The 24,152-nt window shown below is 37.7% G+C and overlaps 2 protein-coding genes across 2 annotated transcripts; both read left to right on the top strand.

The window, feature by feature from the left end:
- Window positions 1-297: 297 nt before the first annotated feature.
- noto (notochord homeobox) lies at window positions 298-1,292 on the top strand. Its single transcript, XM_042500296.1, has 3 exons — window positions 298-688; window positions 793-980; window positions 1,086-1,292. The coding sequence occupies exons 1-3, from the start codon at window positions 298-300 to the stop codon at window positions 1,290-1,292; spliced, it is 786 nt and encodes a 261-aa protein (XP_042356230.1).
- Window positions 1,293-13,097: 11,805 nt separating this feature from the next.
- emx1 (empty spiracles homeobox 1) lies at window positions 13,098-20,707 on the top strand. The gene is made up of 3 exons (XM_042500297.1): window positions 13,098-13,446; window positions 15,817-16,001; window positions 20,126-20,707. The coding sequence occupies exons 1-3, from the start codon at window positions 13,098-13,100 to the stop codon at window positions 20,291-20,293; spliced, it is 702 nt and encodes a 233-aa protein (XP_042356231.1). The 3' UTR covers window positions 20,294-20,707.
- Window positions 20,708-24,152: the final 3,445 nt, after the last annotated feature.

Here is a 24,152-nt window from a genome sequence, read left to right as displayed (position 1 = left end):
AGTTTCCCTCCCCCCGCCGACTCTTCAAAAGCCTCCTCATTCAAAGGGTGAGGATGTTTGACAATCCCAGCTTGTACTACTCCTCCAATTAATTGGATACGTTGTCGGGATGTTCGTTTCTCTCATCTGCTACTTAGAAAGACAAAGGGTCAATGGGGGGCTGTTGACACCTCTGTGTCCGGCCAGAGTATAAATTCGGACTCTCCGCTGAAGAGCCGCATTCACTTTCCTGCTGCACTTGGAGCGACAACTACTGCGAAGATTTTATTTTCCCACTTTTTTAAACCACAGAACAGAATGCAGGTGCCGAACAGACCAGTGGGAGCTTATGGATACTCCGTGCGTAATTACGCACCAGCGTCGCTGTACCCGCAGTACCAGGGGAGTCTGTGCGCGTCGACGACGAAGCCTCCAAGTGGAAAATCTTTCACCATCGATGCTTTGCTCGCCAAGACGGAGGACACAACCAGCTGCAGGGCGAGTCCGACTCAGTGCGGAGAGAAATATCAACCAGCAGTCCCAGTTCTGCCTCTCACTGGACACGTTGGCTTACCGATATCAACAGCACCTTACGTCTATTCTCCAAACATGCTGCACTCAGCGCTCAACACACAGCCCGGATATTCAGTCTACTGCTGCCCGCCTTTCACCTACCAGTCATCGTGCCGAGGAGCATTTTACGCACAAGGTAAAAAGAGTGAATTTCATTATTTACTGGAACTTCCAGAACACGGTGGGGCAAAAATAAACTATTTGTGTGACAAATTGACTAAATGTGTCATATTTTTGCAGCTTCGATCTCCAAAGTGAACGCAGGGCTGCACTCGTTCAAAACTAAAGGTGGGAAGTCGAAACGGATGCGCACCAGCTTCACCACCGAGCAGCTCTCCCGGCTGGAGAAGGAGTTCGCGCGGCAGCAGTACATGGTCGGATCAGAGCGGTTCCTCCTGGCCTCCGCTCTGCAGCTCACAGAAGCTCAGGTAAGAATATATATACTGAAGGTCAATAATCAGGGCTTGTGTGGCCAAACATTTACACACGTTTCTTATTGCATTGTTTCTAATGTTGTTGTTTTTCATCTCCAGGTCAAAGTTTGGTTCCAGAACAGACGCATCAAGTGGCGCAAACAGAGTCTGGAGCAGCAGCAGGCCAAACTGGCCAAACTGGGTCTGGCTGCTCCGCCGAAAAGTCCCGGATCTCAGGGCCACGGAGATGAAGGAGACGAGGAGGAGGAGTTCTCCGACCTGGACGTGGACATTGATGTGTCTGATGACTGCATTGACCACTGCTGACCGAACTTTCTGGACTGTTTGATACTTCGTGTACATACTGCTGAGAAAGGAGGCCCGTTTCTCCAACTATGAATATTTAATAGATGTATAGTTATATATTTAATTTTCTACTTTTATTGCTCTTTGATAAATTCACTTGTCGTGTTTCAGTTTTTGTACATTTGGATGAAATATTCAGAAATATATTTTATGACATTAATGAGAAGCTTGTCCTGTTGATTCTTATTTCGCAGTTTGAAAAAGTTTCAGAAGTTAAAGGTGTTTTTTGTTGCAAGAAAATAGATAATTTATCATAAGCACATTTGACACAGGTAAACTGATGAAACTAAATTTTGGTTTTGAGGCCCCTCTTTTCCAGATACTACATGCTTTGGAGTTGTTTTTTTTTTTTTTTGGGATTATGGCAATTTAGGATATGTTGATGATTAGCAGCAACATTGATTTTTGTACATCATTATTATTATTTGTACAGTGTCAAATACTCACTCATAGGACTCTCCACAAAAAAATGCACTTTTCAAAATCAGGCTATAAAAATATTATACATTAATATTATTTTCTACTTACATTAAGTTTATTTTTTTAACAAACAACAGCCCTAATCATAAATATCAGGTATCAATTAATTTGAAAATTTGAACCCTTCAAATGCCACTATGTTTGAGATTAGATTTGCAGCAACACTGACTGTGACAGTGCACCCAGGGGAAATAGCATGTATTTTCTCTATATGCCAAATATAGTTTAAAAAAAAAGACGACATCAAGTAGAAAATACTAAAAATGACAAATTTCAAGGAAAAAGCCCAGAATGACACCCAGAAATAATACAATGCATGTTTTTTATGCTTTGATGGTTGCGGGATCAAAAATTGCAGTTTGAATGGGTTTCAGTGGAGCATTTTTGGCAATTAAAAAAATGAAGAATAAAAAGCATGAATGCACTGAACAGTCCCTACGGGTTAAAGGAACACTACACCTGCTAAATCATCATTTGTAATATGATTACTCATTACATGTTACCTTTAATCCCAGAGAAAATGCCTCACATGCCTCCACAGTGAATGAAGAATACAAAACAGGCATTTAAATTAGATTAAATTTGAATTCAAGTCATTGGGGTCCATTTTCAACAACAGCAAAACTTTAACAAAACATCAGTTTATAAACTCACATAATTTGTGCAGTATAATCCAAGTGCCATCTCAACAGTCATATGCTAAATTCTCCCCAAGCACATGCTTAGGACAGCAGTACACAGCCAGGTGGCATGTCTGGGCATGCACATGCTCACATCCACTCCAGGTGCACTACTCATCTGTGGGAGTGTTTTATATTGTGACATTTTACTGAAAAGTGCATGTATATGGGAAGCAGTGATCATTCAACTGGATCAGTGAGACCTGGATTATACCGCATGAGTTGTGTTTGAGTTTATAAAAGGCTGTTGTGATCTCATTTTACTGTTGTGACTTTAATTCATCAAACTTTATCTCCACTTTTTGATTCTCCATTTATGGTGGAGGCCTATGGGGAAACTAAATTTTTCTTCATAAATTAAGGGTAACATATGGTGAATATTTGATATATAAATGTTTATTTTGCAATTTAGAAATTACTCAAAAATGTTAGTAAAAAGTTACAAGAATATTATTTGTAAAATAACAACAACAACAAAATAGAAAAATAAATAAACAAAAATAAAAACAAACAAGGAAATGACCCGTAGGGGAAAAAATACTAACAATAACAATAAAATGAATTATAAATTATTTCTGTGACATAATTTTCAATATGTAATATTAAAAAAAAATGAAGTTTAGTTTTTGGGAGAGTTTCTTTTGTCTTAATTTTTGTTTATTAGATCATGGTGAATACTGGGGCAGAAATTGGGAATATTCATGTTTAAAAAATAACTTTTTTACTTTACTTTAAATTAAAAAAGGGGGGGTAGGATTTAATAAGTTTACACTTCCTCCTCCTCCTTTTTGGACATGAAATACTTTGTTTACCGAATACAATGGGCATTTTGGTGTTGTTTTTCTTGTTTATGTTTTATTTTGTCCCCCTTTTTTATTTGGCATGTTGAAAACAAAGATCTAACTGTTACTACTACATGTACCTCAATCAAGTCATCACCGTGCCCTTTGACCTCTCCTCATTGCTCCTCTCATCCCACCCTGCGCCCGGTGTGAAGATGATGGAGACATGGCGAGACATTTCCTCCTGGGTTTGATCTGAGTTGAAGTCTGGGACGGACTCGGGTTCCCCTCTGATTTAAGCTAAGCAAATAAATAACCGGCTCTGGGATTAGCAGCAGAGCTCTGTAACCCGGGGTCAGTCTGTCTCGGGGCCACAGAGCCGAGTCTCACAGTTTAATCTGTTTAAACGGTCAATACGCCTGTTCTCACTGCTCCTCAATGCGCAGGGCTCTCACAGGCCCTCCCTCCCCCGGCAGGAGTCTCTGCTCTATTCAAACTCCTCGACTCTCCCTCCAGGTGGAAACTGAGGGACTCATGCTGTCTGCTGAGGCCTGCCTGGCAGACATGAGGGATAAAGCAGGAGGGAAGACAGCGTGCAGAAAGGATTGGGATGCAGCAAATGAGTCCATCAGAGCAGCTAATTGGGGTGGTCAACCTGAAAGTCCTGTCCTGTGGAAAACGGCGTCATATATTAAACAGAGATGGGAACACGGAGCAGCGTTTCCATCTCTGTAATCCGTGGCAACAGGTTAATACGTTAAATATTTTGACTTAACCCTTAGGGACTGTTTGGCACATTTTATGCGCTTTTCATTCTTCTTTTTATTGGCTGTGTTCATGCAAGTGCCATACATTTTGGTAAGATTGTGTATTTTTGTTTAATTTCCAACGCAGCTCCTACAATAAATCTAAAATATACTGTGGAAACATAATTGTTACATTCAGACTGTTAAGTGCTGAAAATGCTCCACTGAAACCCATTCAAACTGACATTTTTGATCCCACAGCCATCAAAGCAGAAAAACGTGCATTGTATTATTTCTGGATGTCTTTCTGGGCTTTTGCCTTGGAATTTTTTATTTTGGAGAAGAAGAGACCTCTGTTGATAAATCAGCTCCCCGTGAAAACCTCCTGAACAATGAATGCTGAAGGAATCCTAACCAGACGTGTAAGGGGCCTTTTACGTGGTTCTTGCATGAAACTTTTGTTGTGGTTTGATGCCGTTTTGGGGGCCTGAAAATGCAAACTTTTGAAACTGGGTTCAAGAGTAATTTTTAAAAAACACAAACCCCTGTGTCACGGTGTAAACTGGCAATACGCAGATCCTATGATAACGGTAACATCATGGCTGCATGTCATACATGCCCATTACTTTTCAGACAAACAAGCCAAGCACGAGTAGGAGGACAACAATAATAATGGCGGACTACCGAGCTGTGTTTGTGCCGCTGTCTCGACTGAGGTTATTTACGCTGTCGGTTCTCATGCGTGTGCTCGCTGTCGTTTTCTTGTTTGTTTAATGTGGCCTAAATCTTAAATACTAAACCTTTAAAATTAGTTGATAGTGCCATATGCACCCAACTCAACAAATCCACCCTCCCAAAACAAGTTACAACTACATCAGAGAGCAAACATTACACCTGTTTTAAAAACATAACACTGTCTGTCTGTTGGTTTTCACATTGATTTTAAAATTATTGCATTAGTTTATGAAGCACTGCATGGCCTTGCACCAGACTACATCTTAGAGATGCTTTAGGTTTATGAACCATGAGGGTCCCTCAGATCCTCCGACTCTGCTTTTTTCTTTTCCACAGAGTAGAACTAAAACATTTGGTGATTCTGCTTTTCTCCATTACACTAAAAAATGCTCAAACAGCCTGTGGAAGGATCTGAGGGGAGCCGGAGATATCAATATTTTTATATGTAACCTAAAAGCCTATCTTCATAGTCTGGCTCTTATGTGATGTCTTAGTATTGCAAATTTATGGTTTATACTTATTCTATTCATTAAGATCATTTTTTTGCATATGTTGTTCTTGTTTTTGTTTCTTCAGCCAAACTGTTAAGTACCGGTACTCTGAATTGCGTCAGAATTGTTTGAAAGGAGCTATATAAGTAAAATTTGATTGACTGGTTGATATCAGTCAGACTCAGATCACATTAACTTTGAATTTAACATCCTTAACTTATAACTAATCGAGACAGCCCAGCACAGCACAAAAGCACACAGCAGAGGTGCGGTAAGAGGGACAGGCCGGCTGGTAACAGTATCAAAGAGAGAAGTTTAATAAACAGTAACAGAGCTGATCTCTGTCTCCTGTCGGCCCCCTGCCTGCTCTCTCCTGCTCTGTCTCGCTCTGATTAGGGCTGAAACGCTGCTGAAGGAGCAGAATTTGTGTAAAAACCCCAGAGAGCCGTTTCTGATGTGATCAGCCAGGAATCAGAGCTCCCCCTCCTCTACGCTCTCCACAGCCCAACGTAATCCCATTGAGGGGAAGAAAGAAGCAGTCAGAGGCCTGGGAAAACCTGGAGAGTCCTGGGGAGGGGAGGGGCGGGGGTCAGCGGGCTCATCGTCCCAATTAGCACAGGGCACCTTAACGGCTGGAAACATGCCAACGCTGACCGGGCTTCTTAAGACTCTCTACAAGTGAAGCTCTGCATGAAAGGAGACCGTTACATCTTCATTTGCCTCTTCACTTGATGCTCTTACTCATTTTGTGACAAACAAGTATTTTATGTTTATCCACAGTCTTATTAGAATATATTGTGTATTTGCTGGCTTGTACTGTGTTTTATAGAGCGGAAACAATCAACGAAAGGGTTTGGGTTTTGAAAAGTTCAATTCTTGATAATATCACTGTCTTATCTGCACTACTTCAAACACAGCAATCTTCTGTGCAGTTATTCAAATGTATGCAAGTATGTTAGTTAAAAGTATCAAATTTAATGTGTGCAATGCTACAATGGACAATAGAGACATAAACAAGTAAGAATGTCGATAAGAATATACACAGTGTATACAGGCGTCACATGTTAAATAGAGCCTAAATTCCAGAGTTGGAGGAATTTGAATTGGAAAAAGAGTTGCCATTAAAACAATTATACACAGTGTATACAGGCGTCACATGTTAAATAGAGCCTAAATATGTTAGTTAAAAGTATCAATTTATTGTGTGCAATGCTACAATGGACAATAGAGACATAAACAAGTAAGAATGTCGATAAGAATATACACAGTGTATACAGGTATATACATATGTATATATATGTAACTATGTATGTATGTATGTATATATCAATTGCCTCCTTTATTTGGGACTGTTTTTTTCCCCTCTAAAACATTTTAGTACCTCTTAAAAATGTTTGGCAATTTTCTTTTTCTTTCTTTCTTTTTTTTTTTTAAAAAAAAAAATTTGCTCTCAAAATTTTTGCTGATTTTTTTTTCTTTTAACATTTTTGGTCATTTTTCAAGGAAACATACTTTACAAACCCCCAGCCTGCCAAAATATTGACAAAATTAAAAAAGACAAACAAAAAACAGCTGTCCTCTCTGATAAATAAAGACCAGTCCCTTAGGCCTAATAAAGTATTGTCTTGTCTTATTTTACCTCATGAATCTATCTTGAAATTGAACATTAATCAAAGCTGACAGCACTAAATGGATGTTTCCTCAATATGTCGATATTCCTAAACTATCTATAAACAAAACTTTTATTGAGCTCTAGAGTCTGATTTTGTCCTTCCGAAATTTCACTGCCGTTGGTCACATGACTCAGCCTCGGTCTTTACCGTCAGATTGTAATGCAACAGAGAGAAGGTGTGAAAGTTCTCATGGAGAGCCATAACCTCCCGCTCCAATAGAAGAGCGCACTTCATTTGACCATCGCGAGTTTTAGGGTAGTATTGTAAAGAAAAAAATCCTCCTTTGCATTTTATTTGTAAAGCCGAGGGCCCCTCTACTCCATCTAATAGTCATTAGCTTTCATTACAAGCGTTTGAAGTACAAGCTGCCTTTTGTCTCCCGGTGAAAGGAGCCGCACAATGACTTCTGACACGGGCACTGACAAGAGGAGCTCTCGTCATCCCGATGTGTGGAGAACAGACTCTTTTCTCCCAGGAAATATCAGTTCCTGTTCTCATCAGCGACAGAAAACACCGGGGAGGAAGTGAAACACAAAACGGAAAGACGCCGGTTTCCAAAGAGTGCGTAATTTATCCAACGTGCGTCTTTTACGCACACCAACGCCAAAAATAACATGGAAATAAATAAACAAAATTTGAAAATATTGGAAAATATGTGTATAACACTCTGGCAGGACTAAAATATGTCCGCGCGTGTCCTATTTATCGGTGATTTAACCCTTTGAAACCTGAGCAAATTGGCGAGATTGGCCCCCCTAAAAAGTGTAAAAAGTTACAAGAGAATATGAACATGGCTAATTTTCGGGTCGTTTTCTGTTGCCTTTCACGATTTCCCCCAAATCAAACTATTTTTCTCAAGTGTCAGAGGTTGAAATGCTCGTTAAAGGCGTCTGAACGCAGAACAAGAAAACTCATGTCTATTCAGCTGTTAAAAGGTTAATCTCCTATCGCCGCAAAATTAACTGAAGGTACTTTTAAAAACTTTCTTAAAGCACGTTTGTGATATTTCAATATCATATATTAGAAGGCATTACCAAAATGTTCCTAAACTCATAAGACGCTCATATGGGACACTGCGCGTCTGTGAAACATGCGTTACACTTTTAATAAGGGCTCGGGCTGACGCCGTCGTGATAAAATGGTTAAAAATCGACTTTAATGCATGAAACACGGAAGATAAAGCCAAATAAATGGAGATAAATGCATTCGCATGTATTTTTTCTCCAGTGCGTGTTAAAAGTGGGATGTTTGTTTATGCTGAGGGGGCGGCCGGTGGAGGAGCGGAGCTCAGCACAGGTGGCTAAACGACCGCACTTCTCGTGCAGGTGGCACAAACGCAGCGACGTGCTACTTTTCCCATCTCGTTATAATGGGGTGAAATTTTCCAACTATTTAAGTGGGACAGATTAGCTGAACACACAACGCTAATGCGAAACAAAATGGCCAATTAGTTTATTAATGAAGGCGGGAGGTGAGGGGAGAGAAACCGAGCCTCAGCTGAAGGTTTAATCAACATCACGGAGGCCAGAAGAGAGAAATCAACCAGACAATTAATAAACATATAAAGACATCTTTCTTGTTTTACATTGTGGTATCAATACCGGAACGTAAATACTTTCGCTACCTTTGCTTTCTATTTCAGCTATTTTATGAACACGATCTAACTCCTTTACTGATTTTTTTTCAAGCTGATTTAACTCAGAAACATCTGAAATCTTGTCTTGTTTTGTTTCAGAATCAGAAAAAGGATTTACTGCCAAGTAGACTTGGCATTACAAGGAATTTGGTTTGCTTTTTGATAAAAACATTAGACATACAATGAATATATGAACCCTTTGAACACTGAACAAATTGGCTTGATGTCTTTCAAAAATGCAGGATGTTACAGGGTATAAGTAACAAGAAAATTACCTGAAATTTACAAAAAAAAAAAAATTACTAAAAATTTAGTAATTCCAGCTGTTTTGGTTTAGTTTTTGGGTTGAGGGATGAAATTTGCCCTTGTAAAGTTCACATGGGTCTTTTTAATGTAACGTAATATAAATTATGACATGTTACAGTTGCTCTCATGCTGTCAATAAGCAGAGAAATTATAAGAAAATAGAGACAGACAAGACATAAAAATGCATTATGCATTGCCTTTTTATCTTAATATCTATATACATAGAAAAATAGGGAGAATATAAACAAAATAATTTGTTAATATTTTCATGAATACATGTAAGACAACCAACGTGATGTTCATTAATAAGTCCTGTGTAAAACTCTCTGCTTTGTACTTATGTCTAATCAGTGTAAAAACTCTCATTCTCCTGCACTGATGTAACTGCAAATTAAACTAAAATCACACTGAGGTCAAATGCTGTTGACCTCTGCAGGAAATTTTTGTTATCCAAACATGCTCAGACTCCCTGCAACCACAGGATGGCAGCAAAGATCTAAAAACAACAACACTACACTGCATGCACCAATGAGCAATCACCCTTTGGAGGTAAAATGTGAAGACAGTTGATGAGGTAAAAGATACAAAATGTTTCAACTATTGCCAGGTTTCCCCCCCAAATATCTCACTACATGCCTCTAACATTTGAAGTGAAGTTAGAGTTCTTGTATTGACGCTGGGGACATTTCTGTGAAGTTATGGTGTAAAGGATTATCATGTGCTTTACATTGCCTACCAGGAGATGAGAAACATTTCCAAATATATGTATTATAAATATAGCTCATAATGCAGCTTTTAAGTGTCATTAAATAAAGTATGGTTATATTCTAATTATACTATCAGAATTTTCGAGTAAAGCATGTAAAAAAAAATAGATTTTTCTCAATCATGAATAATTAATGTTTTGGCCACTAGAGGACAGTGTTTATATTAAACTGAGCCATTTGTCTTCTTAGTGGTCTCTTTTGCTATGAACCCCCCAAAAAACACCACTGCGGATATGTGAAACTGATAATTAAGAGCAGCGTTTCTCATGATGCCATTTTGGACAATGGTGTAATTTAAGAGTTATACTGATTAGATGAACATGTAATGTTGTTTTTCTGATTTTTTTTAACAATAATTTTCAATTTGTTGAGCTCAGGTCAAAGTCATTTGTAACACTTTTTACATTTTCCCAAATTAAAAGACAAAAGTCAGCAGGAATCTGATATATATATATTCTGACCCAGGACTCCCTGGAAGGCAGTAATGAAATTGAGCAGACCACCAAAAGCAAGTTTAACTTAGGTTTTATAATTTACAGCTGCACAGATCTGTAGGGAAATTGACAGTTTTTTTGTTTTTTTTTAATCAAAATTGAACAGTTTTCCATGCTAGCAATCAATTGTGCCTCCCCAAAATTGTGAATATATCTGCTCTCAGGCAGAGTTTTAAATTAAGCTTTCAAATATTCTTTATACTTGTTGGATAAGAACTCTATTTTTTCCCATAGTTTACCAAATAAAAGAGGTGTGGTGGCAAAGTGTTACTCTGTGGTTCTCTCCCGAAACAAGTATACTGTGTTTATTCAAAAACATGCAACAGTTTGGGTGAATGAACACTACAGAAAAAGTGAATTAAAATGTTTTAAACTTGCCCTTCACATATAAAAAGTGGCAATATGCTGCACTGTTGAAAACATAAAATAAAGAGGAATGTGACCTCTTAAATCTCCAACTAACACCTGCTCTTTATCATATTTTGTGTTAACTATTATCTATTTTAGTTTACTTTATTTGCCAATGTGTAACATGCTAGTGTCCTACTACTGTCCATAAGTTGAAGAAATGATGATCCGGTGTGATAGACAGGATAGTACATGAAGATAACTCGACACTATTGTCTAGTACAATAGAATATCTAATATATATTTATATTTATAAAACTACTAAATTTTACCAAATAACCTAAGAAAAAAGTATTTTCACTGCAGTGTAACGCAGGCTCAGTGAGTAACCCTCCTCCGGACCCTCGGGGGAAAATCAACAGCACGTAGGAACAAAGGTAGACTGCTCCGCTTTGTTTTTGTTAATGCAGAGAGATTTGGACATCTATTAACCAGCAGCGATCAGGGTCAGTGCGTAAAGGCGCGCAGGGTTTCATCATTAAACTAAAGCGGCGCAGTCAGATCGCAAGTTCCTGCTGCTGCACCCTGGGTAAAAAAGGGTTTAAATATAACATCCTGCAGTGTAGAGGTTTAACACTCCTTGAAAAGGTCGCTCTTTACTTTCCCCCACAACGAATTTATAGTATTTGCGAGTGTTTTTTCTTTATTAATTTGATATCTTGTGCTCTAATTATGGTCACGAACAATGTATATGTGACCTCAAAACAAAACATAATTCTTTCAAACAAAGCACGTAGATTAAATGCAAAGATTTGTATCCTAAAGGAAAAAATAACTCCGCAGAACACGCAACAGTTATTTTTGCATTTAAATCAGTTGATCATATACTCAACGTGAATAAATAGAATTTAAATTATTAGTCTTTGACATGCAAATACGGAAAATATTTCCAGTAAAATTGTATCAAGACGTTCAGGGTTTAGTGAATACATTTTATTTATCCACAAAAAATACGCACGAATGGAGTTTTGTCATTCCCAGAAACAAACCGCCGTCTTTAGGAGCCTTTAGCTCTAAACGCCTAATCAACAACTTGTTTTACCTCATAATTTCCATCGGTAATGATTTTCTAATGCAACCTCTCCACAAACGAGCGTATTAAGAGTCTAATTATTAACTTGGTTAGTGCGCCATGGAAGCTGAGTGCCGAGGGATGAGGAAGCCGGAGAGCTCCAAACATAATTACAGGCTTCCTCTGCTCTCCTGCAGGACTGCATGCTGCTCGATTGTGCTCACAGAGGACAAACTGAGCGACGTTTTCTCAAAAGTGGACATCGAGTCGAGTCATGGTGCACATAACAGCTGAGTGGAGCATGTTTAAACCCCCAAGCTCATTTCAAATCTAGCCTATTATCCCCAAAATATTATTATTTTTAATTAAACAGATGCATTAAAAACCCTAAATGATTTTTTTTCTTGTGTCCTTCACGCACCTTCTTGCAAAAGTAGGCTATAACCAAAATATAATTTCAAATAATGTATCAACAATGTATCAATATTATGCATATTATTATTATTATTATTATTATTATATTGATTTTTTTCAGCAAAAACATTTTTTCTCGTTATTTATTTTTATTTTGAATGTTCAACATGTCTTACGCGATCATTAAAAAATGTATATTTAAAGAAAAATATATAACAATAAAGGCAACAAATTATGCGTTTTGATTGAATTGTTGAGAATGAGAATTGTTGCGCTGGTGGATAAATTAAAATAAAAAAATAAAATACTTCAGTTTGCCCCTTTCAATCTGATTTCAGAAAAGAAAATGAACTGCTAAAAATCGTTGGCTTCCTGTAATCAGTGAAAATTATCAATGAAATATCAGCTGTGATACTCGAGGGCAACCGAAGAAACGTGGACAATAATTGACCTTTCTATAAATCAAAATATTGCCTATTTTTAAGAGTATTTCAACGCCTATTTCCGACAGCTAAAGGCCACGTTTAACGCAGTTTCACGGCCGTGTAACGAGGGTGGAAACGTTATTAAAACATTCGCCACTTCCCGCTCATCTCCATAAGATATAGTTCCCCTATATGTTTAATTTTTTAATATTCCATGTTTTAGCGTCACATCTGAGGAATTCCTTAATTTAATGAACCTGCACTGAAACAAGCGAGTTTGTCCCCCCACCGGCAGATTGTTTCTCTGCAGAAAAACAAGAAATTATAGGTCTGAAAAGGACCCACAATGAGCCATTAATTGGGGCACACATGTTTTCTCAGCGTGTGTCTGTAACTAAGCCGCACGGTCTTGTGTGATCTATGAAGCAGGTACTTGAGGGGACCTATTGGCAGGTGCTCTGGTCCAATCAGCTGCGTCCCTGCGCTGCGTCAGGGCGCACTGAAGCTTGGAGGCGCTTTTAGTTGGTCCGCACTTGTGCACAGAAACCCTCCGCAGACTTTATGGATCGAGGCAATTTGCAGCACTGTTGAGTTTTGTAGCAGCATCGAGCAAAAGACGCCTCCATCTTTGGGCAATGATGCATCTCTGAGAGGGATCTTTTTTCCAGCAAGAGGAAGGAAAAAGACTGATTGTTTTGGTATTTCTGTTTTCTCTCCATGATGTTTTCGTCTGCAGGAAAGCGCTGCTTCACGATAGAGTCTCTGGTCGCTAAAGAGAACCCACTAATCGCGGAGGACCCCATCCGCCCGACGGCTTTAAGTTACTCCAACCCGACGACAGATGCCTTAATGAACAGTTACCAGGCTCCTCCGGCCCGGCCCCTGTACCAGAGCCCAGACCTGGTGTTCCCGGAGACGGTAAACCATCCCTCCCTCACCGTGGCCCCTCACCAGCTCGGAGGATCCCACCTGCAGCATCCGCACTTCTTCGGGACGCAACACCGAGATCCCCTAAACTTCTACCCCTGGGTGCTACGGAACAGGTTTTTCGGACACAGATTTCAAGGTAAAATAAAAATAAAATCATGATTTTTATTTAATTTACGCATATTTGATTATTTGTGCCTGAAAATCAGCCTTATTAATTAATTAGATATTCTGCACATAAAGTGCTGGAAAAAATAGATTAAGGTGCAAAAATTATTTAAGCGAGTGTTTGCATGATTCAAAATAAACTTTTTCAGAGGCTACGCAAAAATCTAGTGCCTGTAAGAGGTTTCTATGTTTGAACAAGATGACAGATACTTGTACGAGGCTGTCAACACTGAAAATATTCCAAAATAGCATTCAGATAAATGAAATAGGAGTTTGCAGCAGGCTGCCGGGCTGCTCTCACATTTCCACTCTCATTTGCCCTGCAGCTACACTCCCAGAGAGCCGCAGCCAGGAGATAAGCTCTGATTTTTTTCCATACAAGAACACTCGCCTTAGGTTAGGCTCATTTTATTCTAAAAATATCTAACACAACGACCAAGCTGTAGACACAAAAATGATAAAATCCGGGAAAATAATTTAAATATAATGGGAATAGAAAGGGAAAGTCCCGCCCAGCTATTAACAGCAAGGGATTTCACAGCCTGCAGTGATTTACATTTCAGCGCAATTGTGCACGAACTATTACCTATAATAAATGCATCTATACGACTTATTATTGCTTTTTTTATTGGACTTTTATTTCCACGTCGATTTTCTACAGCTCTGGACAGAGAATTTGGAAAAAAGGATGCATATCCATAAAATGCCAAATACTATTATAACAAACTACGCTATTTTCACGCTGGCAGATTGATGTATCCTAACTACAATCATTTATTAATATCTCCAAAATTACCTTTTTTGGTTGGTCTTATTAAGATACAAAAGGGCAAAAAACTCTCAAAGATAATTCGCAGTCAATTAAAAGAAAAAAAGTACCCAGAGAGCAAAACGCACAACGAACGTTTGTCCTATTCCAAAATTAGATGTTTTTATTTTACCATGAAATAAAAATCACATTTTCTCAGAATATTTTCAGTTTAATTAATCACACCTTCCTGACAAGGTAAATCTCGGTGATGCGTTGACCACAATTCACTACTTAATAACACAACACACAGTATAAAACTTTATCTTTTTTGTTGTATTATGCAGAAAAAAACAGTTATATTAGTAGGATATAATTAAATATACGACGATATTTATTTTGAGTAAATCGTTATAAACTGTGACTGTCATTTATTTCAAAACTGGATCAGAGGTGTGCACGGAGGTGATTCATAAATGGTTCATATGATTAACTCTTTTTTAACTAGATAGAGTAATCAGACAATTTACACCCATTGGCCACCCATTGTAAGAAAAAAATTACGAAAAAAATGTTGCATAAACTCTGCGAAATGTTTTTTTTTTTTAATCAAATATGAACAGCTTTTTGTAACTGTTTGCAAAGCTTGTCCGTTGCATGCGCACGGTTAAAAAAGGCCTTATTTGCCTCGTGGATTTTAATAAAGTACGTGATTTTGCATTAATGCTAAAGAAAAGCGGTAGAAAGGGAGCTTTGGATGGAAACACGCTGATCGTTTTGTTACAACCGCTGGTAGGCTAGTTAAAAAAAAAACAAAAACAGTTTCTAGCAGTCTAATAGTCATTTACGAGCAAATATTTGATTTTTGGCAAATTATATTTTTAGAGTCGAAAATAAACTTTTTGTCCACCTGTCATTGAGGCTGATGAATTCCAAATATTCAATAGATTACTTTTGTTTTTGTTTTGTTTCGTAGCTACCAAGTAAAGACAACTTACCTTTATTATTAGGAAATTATCAAAAAAAAAAAAAAAAAAAAGGGAAAATATCCAGAAAACTAGATGTATAATTATTATTATTGTTTATTTAAAGTTATGTTACAGGGCGAAAGTTTTTTGCTTATTTTCAGGTAATTCTGTTTTTTTTACTTATCTTGCCCATTTTGGGGTCATGTCTGGTAAAGTTACTCATTGCCTTTTCATTACGTTTTTGGAATAAATCAAAGCAGTTTGCTCAGGTTTCAAAGGGTTAACATTGTATTGCTTTTTGTATGTTTTATCTTGCTATTTTTATTGCTGTTTTTTTGTCTTTATTCCTTCATGTATCTCTTTTTGTCTCCGTGGAGCACTTTGAGCTTCACGTCTGAAATGTGCTACAGAAATAACATTTCATTATTATTACCATTATTATTATTATTATTATGGGTTTTAAGTTTTGTTTGACATTTGCTGAATATGATAATGAAGACTGCAGCATCAGTTTGCAGTACTGTAGGCCTGTTAACACTGTCCACGCTGAATAACCAGGTGTGTTATGTTATCGGTACCTTTGCCATCTGACGGCCCCTCCTTGTGTCTCTGCCCGCGGCGTCAGGTAACGACGTGTCCCAGGACAGCCTGCTCCTCCACGGTCCTTTCGCCAGGAAACCCAAACGCATCCGGACGGCCTTTTCTCCGTCTCAGCTGCTCCGTCTGGAGAGAGCCTTCGAGAAAAATCACTACGTGGTCGGAGCCGAGAGGAAGCAGCTAGCTAACAGCCTCAGTTTATCTGAAACACAGGTGAGCTAACAAGCTAACGTCAAGCTAACGTCAAGCTAACGTTAATGATGTTTGACGTACAATTAGTGATTCCCCCGACAAACACGGATAATTATCACTTACCGAGTGTTTGAAAAATAAAAATCTGTCATTTAAAGCTGTAAATTGTCTTTTGTTGAGCATTTCTGTTCAACTTTACCGTTTATTTTTATTAAAAACACCAGCTACGGTTTTTCGTGTCACCCCAACATTTAAATTCGACCGTTGGTGGTGTTCTCGCTGCTGTCAAATATCGCGATATTTGAAACGACAACATACACGTGTTAATATTTTGTGCAATAAAACCAAAACGGAATATATTTATACAATGCATTGGTCATTATCACCAGCAAGAAAACGACAAATATACTGTATTTAAATGTTAAAAAAAACATCAAAAAAAGGTGGTTGGGTCAATGACATAGGCTATAAAGATTTTTAACAAGCAAAAAATTAAGACACTAAAAATGAGAAAATCTAGGTATTGCAGTTTTTCCAAATATTAAGAATGTTTTACACACAGAGATTCATATTAAATTTTTTAAATGATTAATTTTAGTGTTGTTGTTGGTTTTTTTTTAATAATCTAGACAAATTGGCTTTTGCCTTAAAAAATGTCAGTTGGTGCACTCATAATTTATCTCACAATTAATCAATTTCCTTAACATGCTCAACATATATATATATATATATTATATAGTATATTCTGGAAAAAATTAGTATATGGGAGAGGTACTACATATATATATATATATATATATATATATTATATATAATATATATATATATATATATATATATATATATATAATATAAAACCGCTCTGTGATAAGTAAAGTACAGTCTCTTTGTCTCATATTTTGAGACGTGTGTGTGTTAAATATTTGGGTAATTATTCAGCTTTTGTTTTACATATTATAAATGTTTCATACTATTATTTAGTATTAGTATTATTTAGTATTACTATTTTCATATATTCATATCCATAAAACTGAGGGTCAACCCCTGATACTGTAGCCTAATATAAATCTAAAAATCAGAATCATAATTTCAATTTAAAGCAGCAAAATTAGGTCGTTATTCTGTCGCCTATGTTTAGAATTATTACTTGTATTTTGTATATATGTGCACCTCCCCAGCTATCCAAATATTCCAGTCTACTAAAGGAACAGCCAATCCTTTAACACTAGAGGAGGTCTGAAATGTTTTATTTTTGCTTTGGGAAACATTGTTTTTTAAATACAGCCATGTCAATGGAACAAGCTGCCTATCATGTTGAAACTAGTTGAGAGAAGTTTTAAATCAGATCACGAGGTTGTTAAATAATTTGCTGGTATTTAAACATTGGATTTTTTTTATTGTTTGCTTGTGTTTTTCTACATTTAATATCGTTCTTGCTCGACACTATAAAAATAAGCCCAAAGGATTTTCTGTGCAATTTAATCCTTGATTCAATTTTAAATATCTTATATGAAGTCTGTCATAATGATCAGCCTTTTGTGCACGTTTTAAAGCATGTCAGATAAATCTTTTATGTTGCAAAATTTAAGAGTCCACCACAATGTAAACAACAGAAGGAATTATAAATTAACACGTGGATTCGCCTTGCACAGGCTGTGGCTGTATTGCAAACTTTCAAGAACTTTTTATACATAAATTGACATTTTGACTTGTCACAGTCGAGGAAGCACGGGTGTAAATAATCAAATAAATCGAATAATACAGAGCCATCGTTGGTGTTATTAGTAACACCTGTGATCTGATGTCAGGTAAATATGACTGCTGTAAAAAAGAAGGTGTTTAAAGGACTTTAAAGGTGTTTAATTCATGCATGCTTTAGGATAAAGGAGTGTAAATGTTATTGATGGTTGAGTTTAATGAGTCCACATTATCTGGGTGTCAATTAGACCTAATAGGCAATATATTTAGGGAGGTTTCCTGAGTCAGCGATATGGATAAATGCTTCTTGCAAGTTTTGTGTCAGTCAACAAGAGGCTGGCATTATGCAAATTATAATGACAGTAAAGTGAATGTTAATGAAACCACTTAAAGTTTATTTGGTCTGCTTCCTCAGAGTGAGTTTAGTTTTAAGGCTTCTGTTCTGCATCTACTTTCAATAAATTAAAAATCGTGCTCTGGGAACTAACCCAGCTGGCAATTTTTGGTTCTGAGAATGGTACAATACAACCAATGCAATGTTTTAGTAATTTTTTCAGTGGCATTATTTCTTTTCACTCCCAGAACGTTCAGGGTAACATCCTCTATGAACATCAAAACAATGTTAATTATTAATTTTCTATAATTAGTATTTTTTTCCCAGCTAGCACGAAACGTTCCCACAACATTTGGTAACGTTACCTACAATTTGCGATAATGTTTTAAAGAAAACATTTCAAATGTTACCCTTACTTAAAGAAGAACGTTGTGGGAACTAAAAGTAAACTTGCCGCTAAAAATATTAATAAAACATTTTATTGTACCATTCTCAACATTTTTCGAAGCAAAAACTGCTAGCTGGGAATGCCACCATTGCAATATTTTAGTAGAGTTTAGGCAGAAAGGTTTCTTTTAGTTCCCACAATGTTTTTAAAGTTCGGGTAACATTCTCTACAAACATAAAAAAAAATGTTCACATTACTCATATCACATTACTCATATCACATTACTTTTATCACATTACTTTACATTTAAATGAGAACTGGTCTTTAATCTCAGTCCTCGTTAACATGTTCTGAATGTTGCTTTGAAAATGTTCTTCCTTTGTTCTCATGTAACATTGTGGGAACATTTTATAAAACAACATTTTACGATCTGTCACCTCTCAACATCACCAAAACATCCTCAAATGTTGCAGTTATAATGTTAGGTCTTAGTCAGCATTTAACCTTAAAGGAACATTATTTGAAATGATAAACATCTTTAAAATGTTATTTGAACATTAGATTAAAATGTTTTCTTTAAACCTTAGTACAACTTTTACGTAACTTCAGCTAATGTTGTGAGAACGTTCCCTGCCAGACAATCTGGCTTTTTAACAGTTTCAGAGAAATCAGCTTTAGAGCGAGTCTGAGGCCTACAGGAGTCTGGAAGTGATAGAAGATGAAGCAGATATAAGCGCTCGTGTTGCTATTTAAAAAATGCATCCCGGCCATGAATATGTTATATATAGTCTGTCAGCCAAGCTCATATTCCAAGGTCATACCAGCAACACTCGTCAGTCAGGAAGCTATTTAACCAGCTGACCTTTTCTGTGCATCAGTGCCATGCACACATATGAACACAGACACAAGTGGATGGGGTATTTTGTTTGTTTTATGCTTTTAAATTGGGATTTTGAGAACATTTTACAAACAAGGATGCTGGGTGACAAGATGCAAGGGAAGAAAACTCAAGTTTTTTGTGGGACCATCTCAGCAAGAAATGCAGCAAAGTCTTGGAAAAAAAACCAAACCACCTTTATGGCACTATCCTGGAAGAAATGCCGTGTTGTCTGGGTAACAAACAGACACTTTCTGTGGTAATATTCAGGCAAGAAACACAGCACCAGCTCGCCAAAAACGCTCGATGTTAAGTGGCTAAAAAGCTGCGAGAAACACAGCACCAGCTCGCCAAAAACGCTCGATGTTAAGTGGCTAAAAAGCTGCGAGAAACACAACAACAAGTTGCTACAAACATTCACTTCTGCTGTGTGTTTGTGGTTTGCAGAAACGTTCAATGCCAACATTTAATTCTGGCTGGGTCGCCCAGTGTCTAAGTTGGTAGAGCGGGCACCCCATGTACAGAGGCTAGATCCGAGGGTCTGATTCCAGCTTTGACCCTTTGCTGCATGTCATCCCAGTATAGCTGTCCTATCTCAAATAAAGCCAAGAAAACAGCTTTTTTTTTTTTTTTAATTCTGGCTACTGGGCTGCTGCCATTGGGTCACTCATCAGAAAAAATAAAGGTTCAATTTACAGCACAAAACAGGAAGAGGATGGCGGTGTGTTTTCCAATTTTTTACAGCTATCCCCAGATTATCAGTGTAAGATGTTTGACGTAACCATAGCGGCGTCAACTTAAACAAAGCGCACATGGTCATCATTAAACCCGTTTATGTCCCTGTCCAGGTGAAGGTGTGGTTCCAGAACAGACGGACCAAGTACAAGCGGCAGAAGCTGGAGGAGGAGGGACCAGAGAGCCAGCAGAAGAAGAAGGGGAACCACCACATCAACAGATGGCGCATCGCCACCAAGCAGCCCAGCTCCGAGGACATAGACGTGACTTCAGAGGACTAAAACCGCGGCGCGACGTCCGACTATGCTGCCCTAAAACCCTGCGTCCCCTTCAGACGCACCAGAGGACCAACACTATTTATTATGTAAAATTATTAAGTATAATTAGACGCATTAGAGGAAGGACTGAACATGTGACCATCTCGTCGTCGAGGTGCCGCACTCTTATTTAATGACATCCACCCTGAATGTCTCTGGACGAGGAGATCCGTTCATCAGCGAATGATCTTTGGTGTGACGACCAAAGACGAAGAAAAACAACGTCGACCTCTATTATAGTCTGTTCCGTTTTTTAAATATTGTACATAGGCCACGTCTAAATGTTGCTTTTGAGAGAGGCTTTTGGTTTCATTAAAGCTGTTTTTACCACCTGCTGAGGTCATTAACACCTCACTGCTCACCCCGCCCACTCCACCACCTGCGTACCATGTTAATTTAACCCTTTGAAATCTGGATCAACATCAGTTTTTTTTGGATTTTTTTGCTGCTCTCAGATGCCTTTCAAAAGCTATTTCACTCTTTAAAACTTGAGCAAATGAACAAAAGTTTGATTTATTTTGAAAAAAAGCATGGGAGAAAAGGCAATGGCCAACTTGGCAAGAAATGTCCCCCAAATTTCAAGAAATTAGCAATAGGTGACAAGAAAATTACTTAAGTAACAGTTTTTAAAAAAAAAAAATAGGGAAAAATATCCAGAAACGATATTCAATTTTCTGATTCTGATTTTAAAATCATGTTACAGAAAAAAAGATACATATATTTAATAAATAAATTTCATCACTTTTGAGGTTCATTTTTTTTCATTTTATTGTTTATATTCTGTTAATTTTCTTGTAATTTTTTTAAAACTAATTTCTTACTTACTACATATCCATTTCTTGTTAAGTTGCTCATTGCTTTCTCCCTGTAGTTTTGAAATAAATCAAACCAATTTGCCAAATTGCGAATTTCTTCCCAATGACAAGAACGTGTTGCACACTTTTAATCCATTTAATCCAAGTCGGAGAACAAGCTCGAGACGGGCTAGAAGAACAATACAGGACGTGTCAAAGAAGATCCAGATTTGCAGATTTTATTTTCCCTGGTGACTTGACACCCGTTCCAGCTCTCTGTTAAGCTTCCTGAAGATTCGGCACTGAAAGCTCAATTCATGACCAGCTGTGCATGACTCTTGGACAGACGAGAAGCTGCAGAGACCTCTGGTGTTCGGGGCGAGTTGTGCCACATAATAAATCACAGATTTGTGCTTTTTCTGCCACATTTATCAGCGCGGGGCGACAGATCCATTGGTTGAGTGTCTGCAGGTTTCATTGAGCGCCGTGTGTCGTATGAATCATATATGAGAACATACTTTTCAAGCAGATCATGTAATTACAAGAAGATGTTTTAGAAATAAAAACTATTTCTGTCATTAGAAATGTGATGTTTTTGTGTAAATTAGGTTGTACATCAGGCTGGACAGACTGCAGGTTTTTATTCCAAGCAGACGTTACGGCTGCAGGTTTCACACATCAGGTCCTCCTCTGCGGCGGGACGTGCGTGTGCAAATCAGCGTGAAGCATGCTGCTGCAGTGTTTGGAATGAAAACCTGCAGATGCTCAGGACACACATGAAGTGGATTTTCCATTTATCGCTTCATGCTTTAAACTCAAACTAAACTAGAATTACGGTCACGCGGCTTTATGCCTCCGCACATTAGTCAAGTTTCTCTTACAGTTTACATCCATGTCTGTGAAAACATGAATGCTTCTCAGTGACCTTTACCTTTGACCGCCAAAATCAAATCAGTTTGTTCTTTAGTTCAAGAATAAACTGGACCGTTTCTGCCAAGTTTGAAGAAATTCCTTTAGGTGTTTATGAGATAGCGCATTTCTGAGAATTTTACGGATGCACGGTCACATTTGGCCACCAAAATCTAGTCTGTTCATAACTGAGCCCACGTGAACGTTTGTGCCAAATTTGAAGAAATTCCTTTATGTCGTTCGTGAGATATCGCATTTATGAGAATGAGAGAGATCCACAGTGACCTTGACCTTTGACCACCGAAATCTAATCAGTTTATGGTTAGTCCAAGTGAACATTTGTGCCAAATTTGGAAAGAAAAGTTCCCTCTAAGTGTTCTTGAGGAATCTTGCTCACAAGAATTAAACAGACAAGACCACAATGACCATGACCTTTGACCTCCAAAATCTAATTATTTCATCATTAAGACCAAGTGGATGTTTGTGCCAAATTTGAAGAAATTCCTTTATGCCGTTCGTGAGATATCGCATTTATGAGAATGAGAGAGATCCACAGTGACCTTGACCTTTGACCATGACCTTTGACCTCCAAAATCTAATTATTTCATCATTGAGACCAAGTGGATGTTTGTGCCAAATTTAAAGAAATTCCCTTCAGGTGTTCTTGAGATGTCGTGTTCATGAGGATGAGACCGATGCAAAAACACACTGATCTTTTTCCTATGACCACCAAAATCCAGCCAGTTCGTTGTTGAATACGAGTGAATGTTTGTGCCAAATTAGGGAAAAAAAAATTCCCCGAGGTGTTGTGTCAATACGAACAACATCACAGTGACCTTGAACTTTCACGACCAAAATGTGTTTATACTCCAAGTGGATGTTTGTGCCCAATTTGTCCTTCAAGGTGTTTTTGAGATATGTCAACAACAATGGGACAGACGGGCAACCCAAAAACATTGCCGACGACTTCTTTTGCCACCGAGATGCATAGAAAAATGCCTGAACAAGAATTGTGACGAAAAATTGAAAGTGTTTGGTGACACCTCTCTCTGAGGTTGGGAACCACTGATGGAGTCTGAGGAATGCTGCAGGACAGTTGCACAGGTGTCAGGTGTGTTACCTATCGGCCGGTATTTCCTCTGAATTCCAGCAGAAGGGGGGACGCAGAAATAATCCAATCCAGAGGGCTCAACCTCCGAAAAAAAGGGGGAAAGTAGTTGCTATTGTGCTGCGGCCCTTTCACCAAAGCGCCTCAGAAATCACCTGTCAAAAGAAAGCGGAAGGAATCTCGTCCTAATGACCCCGAGGCTTCAGAGCCGAGCCCTGACGTCTGACCTTCATGTCTTGTTTTGTACGCGAGGAAACAGAGAACGGGGGGTAGACGGGGAGGCGAAACACGCTGCAGTGGTCTCACCTTTTTACAAACATCTGCAGTTGTAGAGGGGGCCTTGTTTTGAGTTTCCAGGACATCCTATACTCACTGCAGGTGCAAATACATGGTAAAAGAGATTCCTTCAGCCCAAATAAACACCATCAAAGCTGTATTTAAAGTGGTACAGTAGTCAGGGTTCATACACATTTTTACCAATAAATCTCCATGACTTTCCCATGACTTTGAGGCAAATTTAAAAGATCATTCAATCTCTGAAACGACCATCAACACTGCTTACTGGCTCTTTTTCATTACTATATAATAGCTTTTATAAAAATATATTATTTAAATAAATAATTAATTCAGAACAGGATTAAAACTGAATATTTGAATATAACTGGAGGACAGATTGAGAGAGGCGAGGGTAGTGCAAAAAGATGAAGGCATGTCAAATATTATTTTAAGCACTGGGGAGGGACTTGTGTTTTTGGCTTTAGGGGAGGAGCATGCAACCTTAAATGGTTGTATTTTGTATTATTTTATTGCTAATTTTTAAAGAAAACATGAAGTCTTGTTTTATTTTTATTTTTTTTGTTAAAGTAAGGTTTTTTTTTCTTAAAATTTTTTGGTTATTTTTAAGACAACATTTTGTCTTTTTTTCCTAAAACAATATTTGGCAATTTTTTAGCAATTTTTTTGGCAAGTTTTAAAGAAAAAAATTAGGCTTTTTTTTTCTTTAAAAAAGTTT

The sequence above is a fragment of the Plectropomus leopardus genome, chromosome 14 (assembly GCF_008729295.1).
Source record: "Plectropomus leopardus isolate mb chromosome 14, YSFRI_Pleo_2.0, whole genome shotgun sequence".
Taxonomy (NCBI): Eukaryota; Metazoa; Chordata; class Actinopteri; order Perciformes; family Serranidae; genus Plectropomus; species Plectropomus leopardus.
This window is presented reverse-complemented; position numbering and strand designations above follow the sequence as displayed.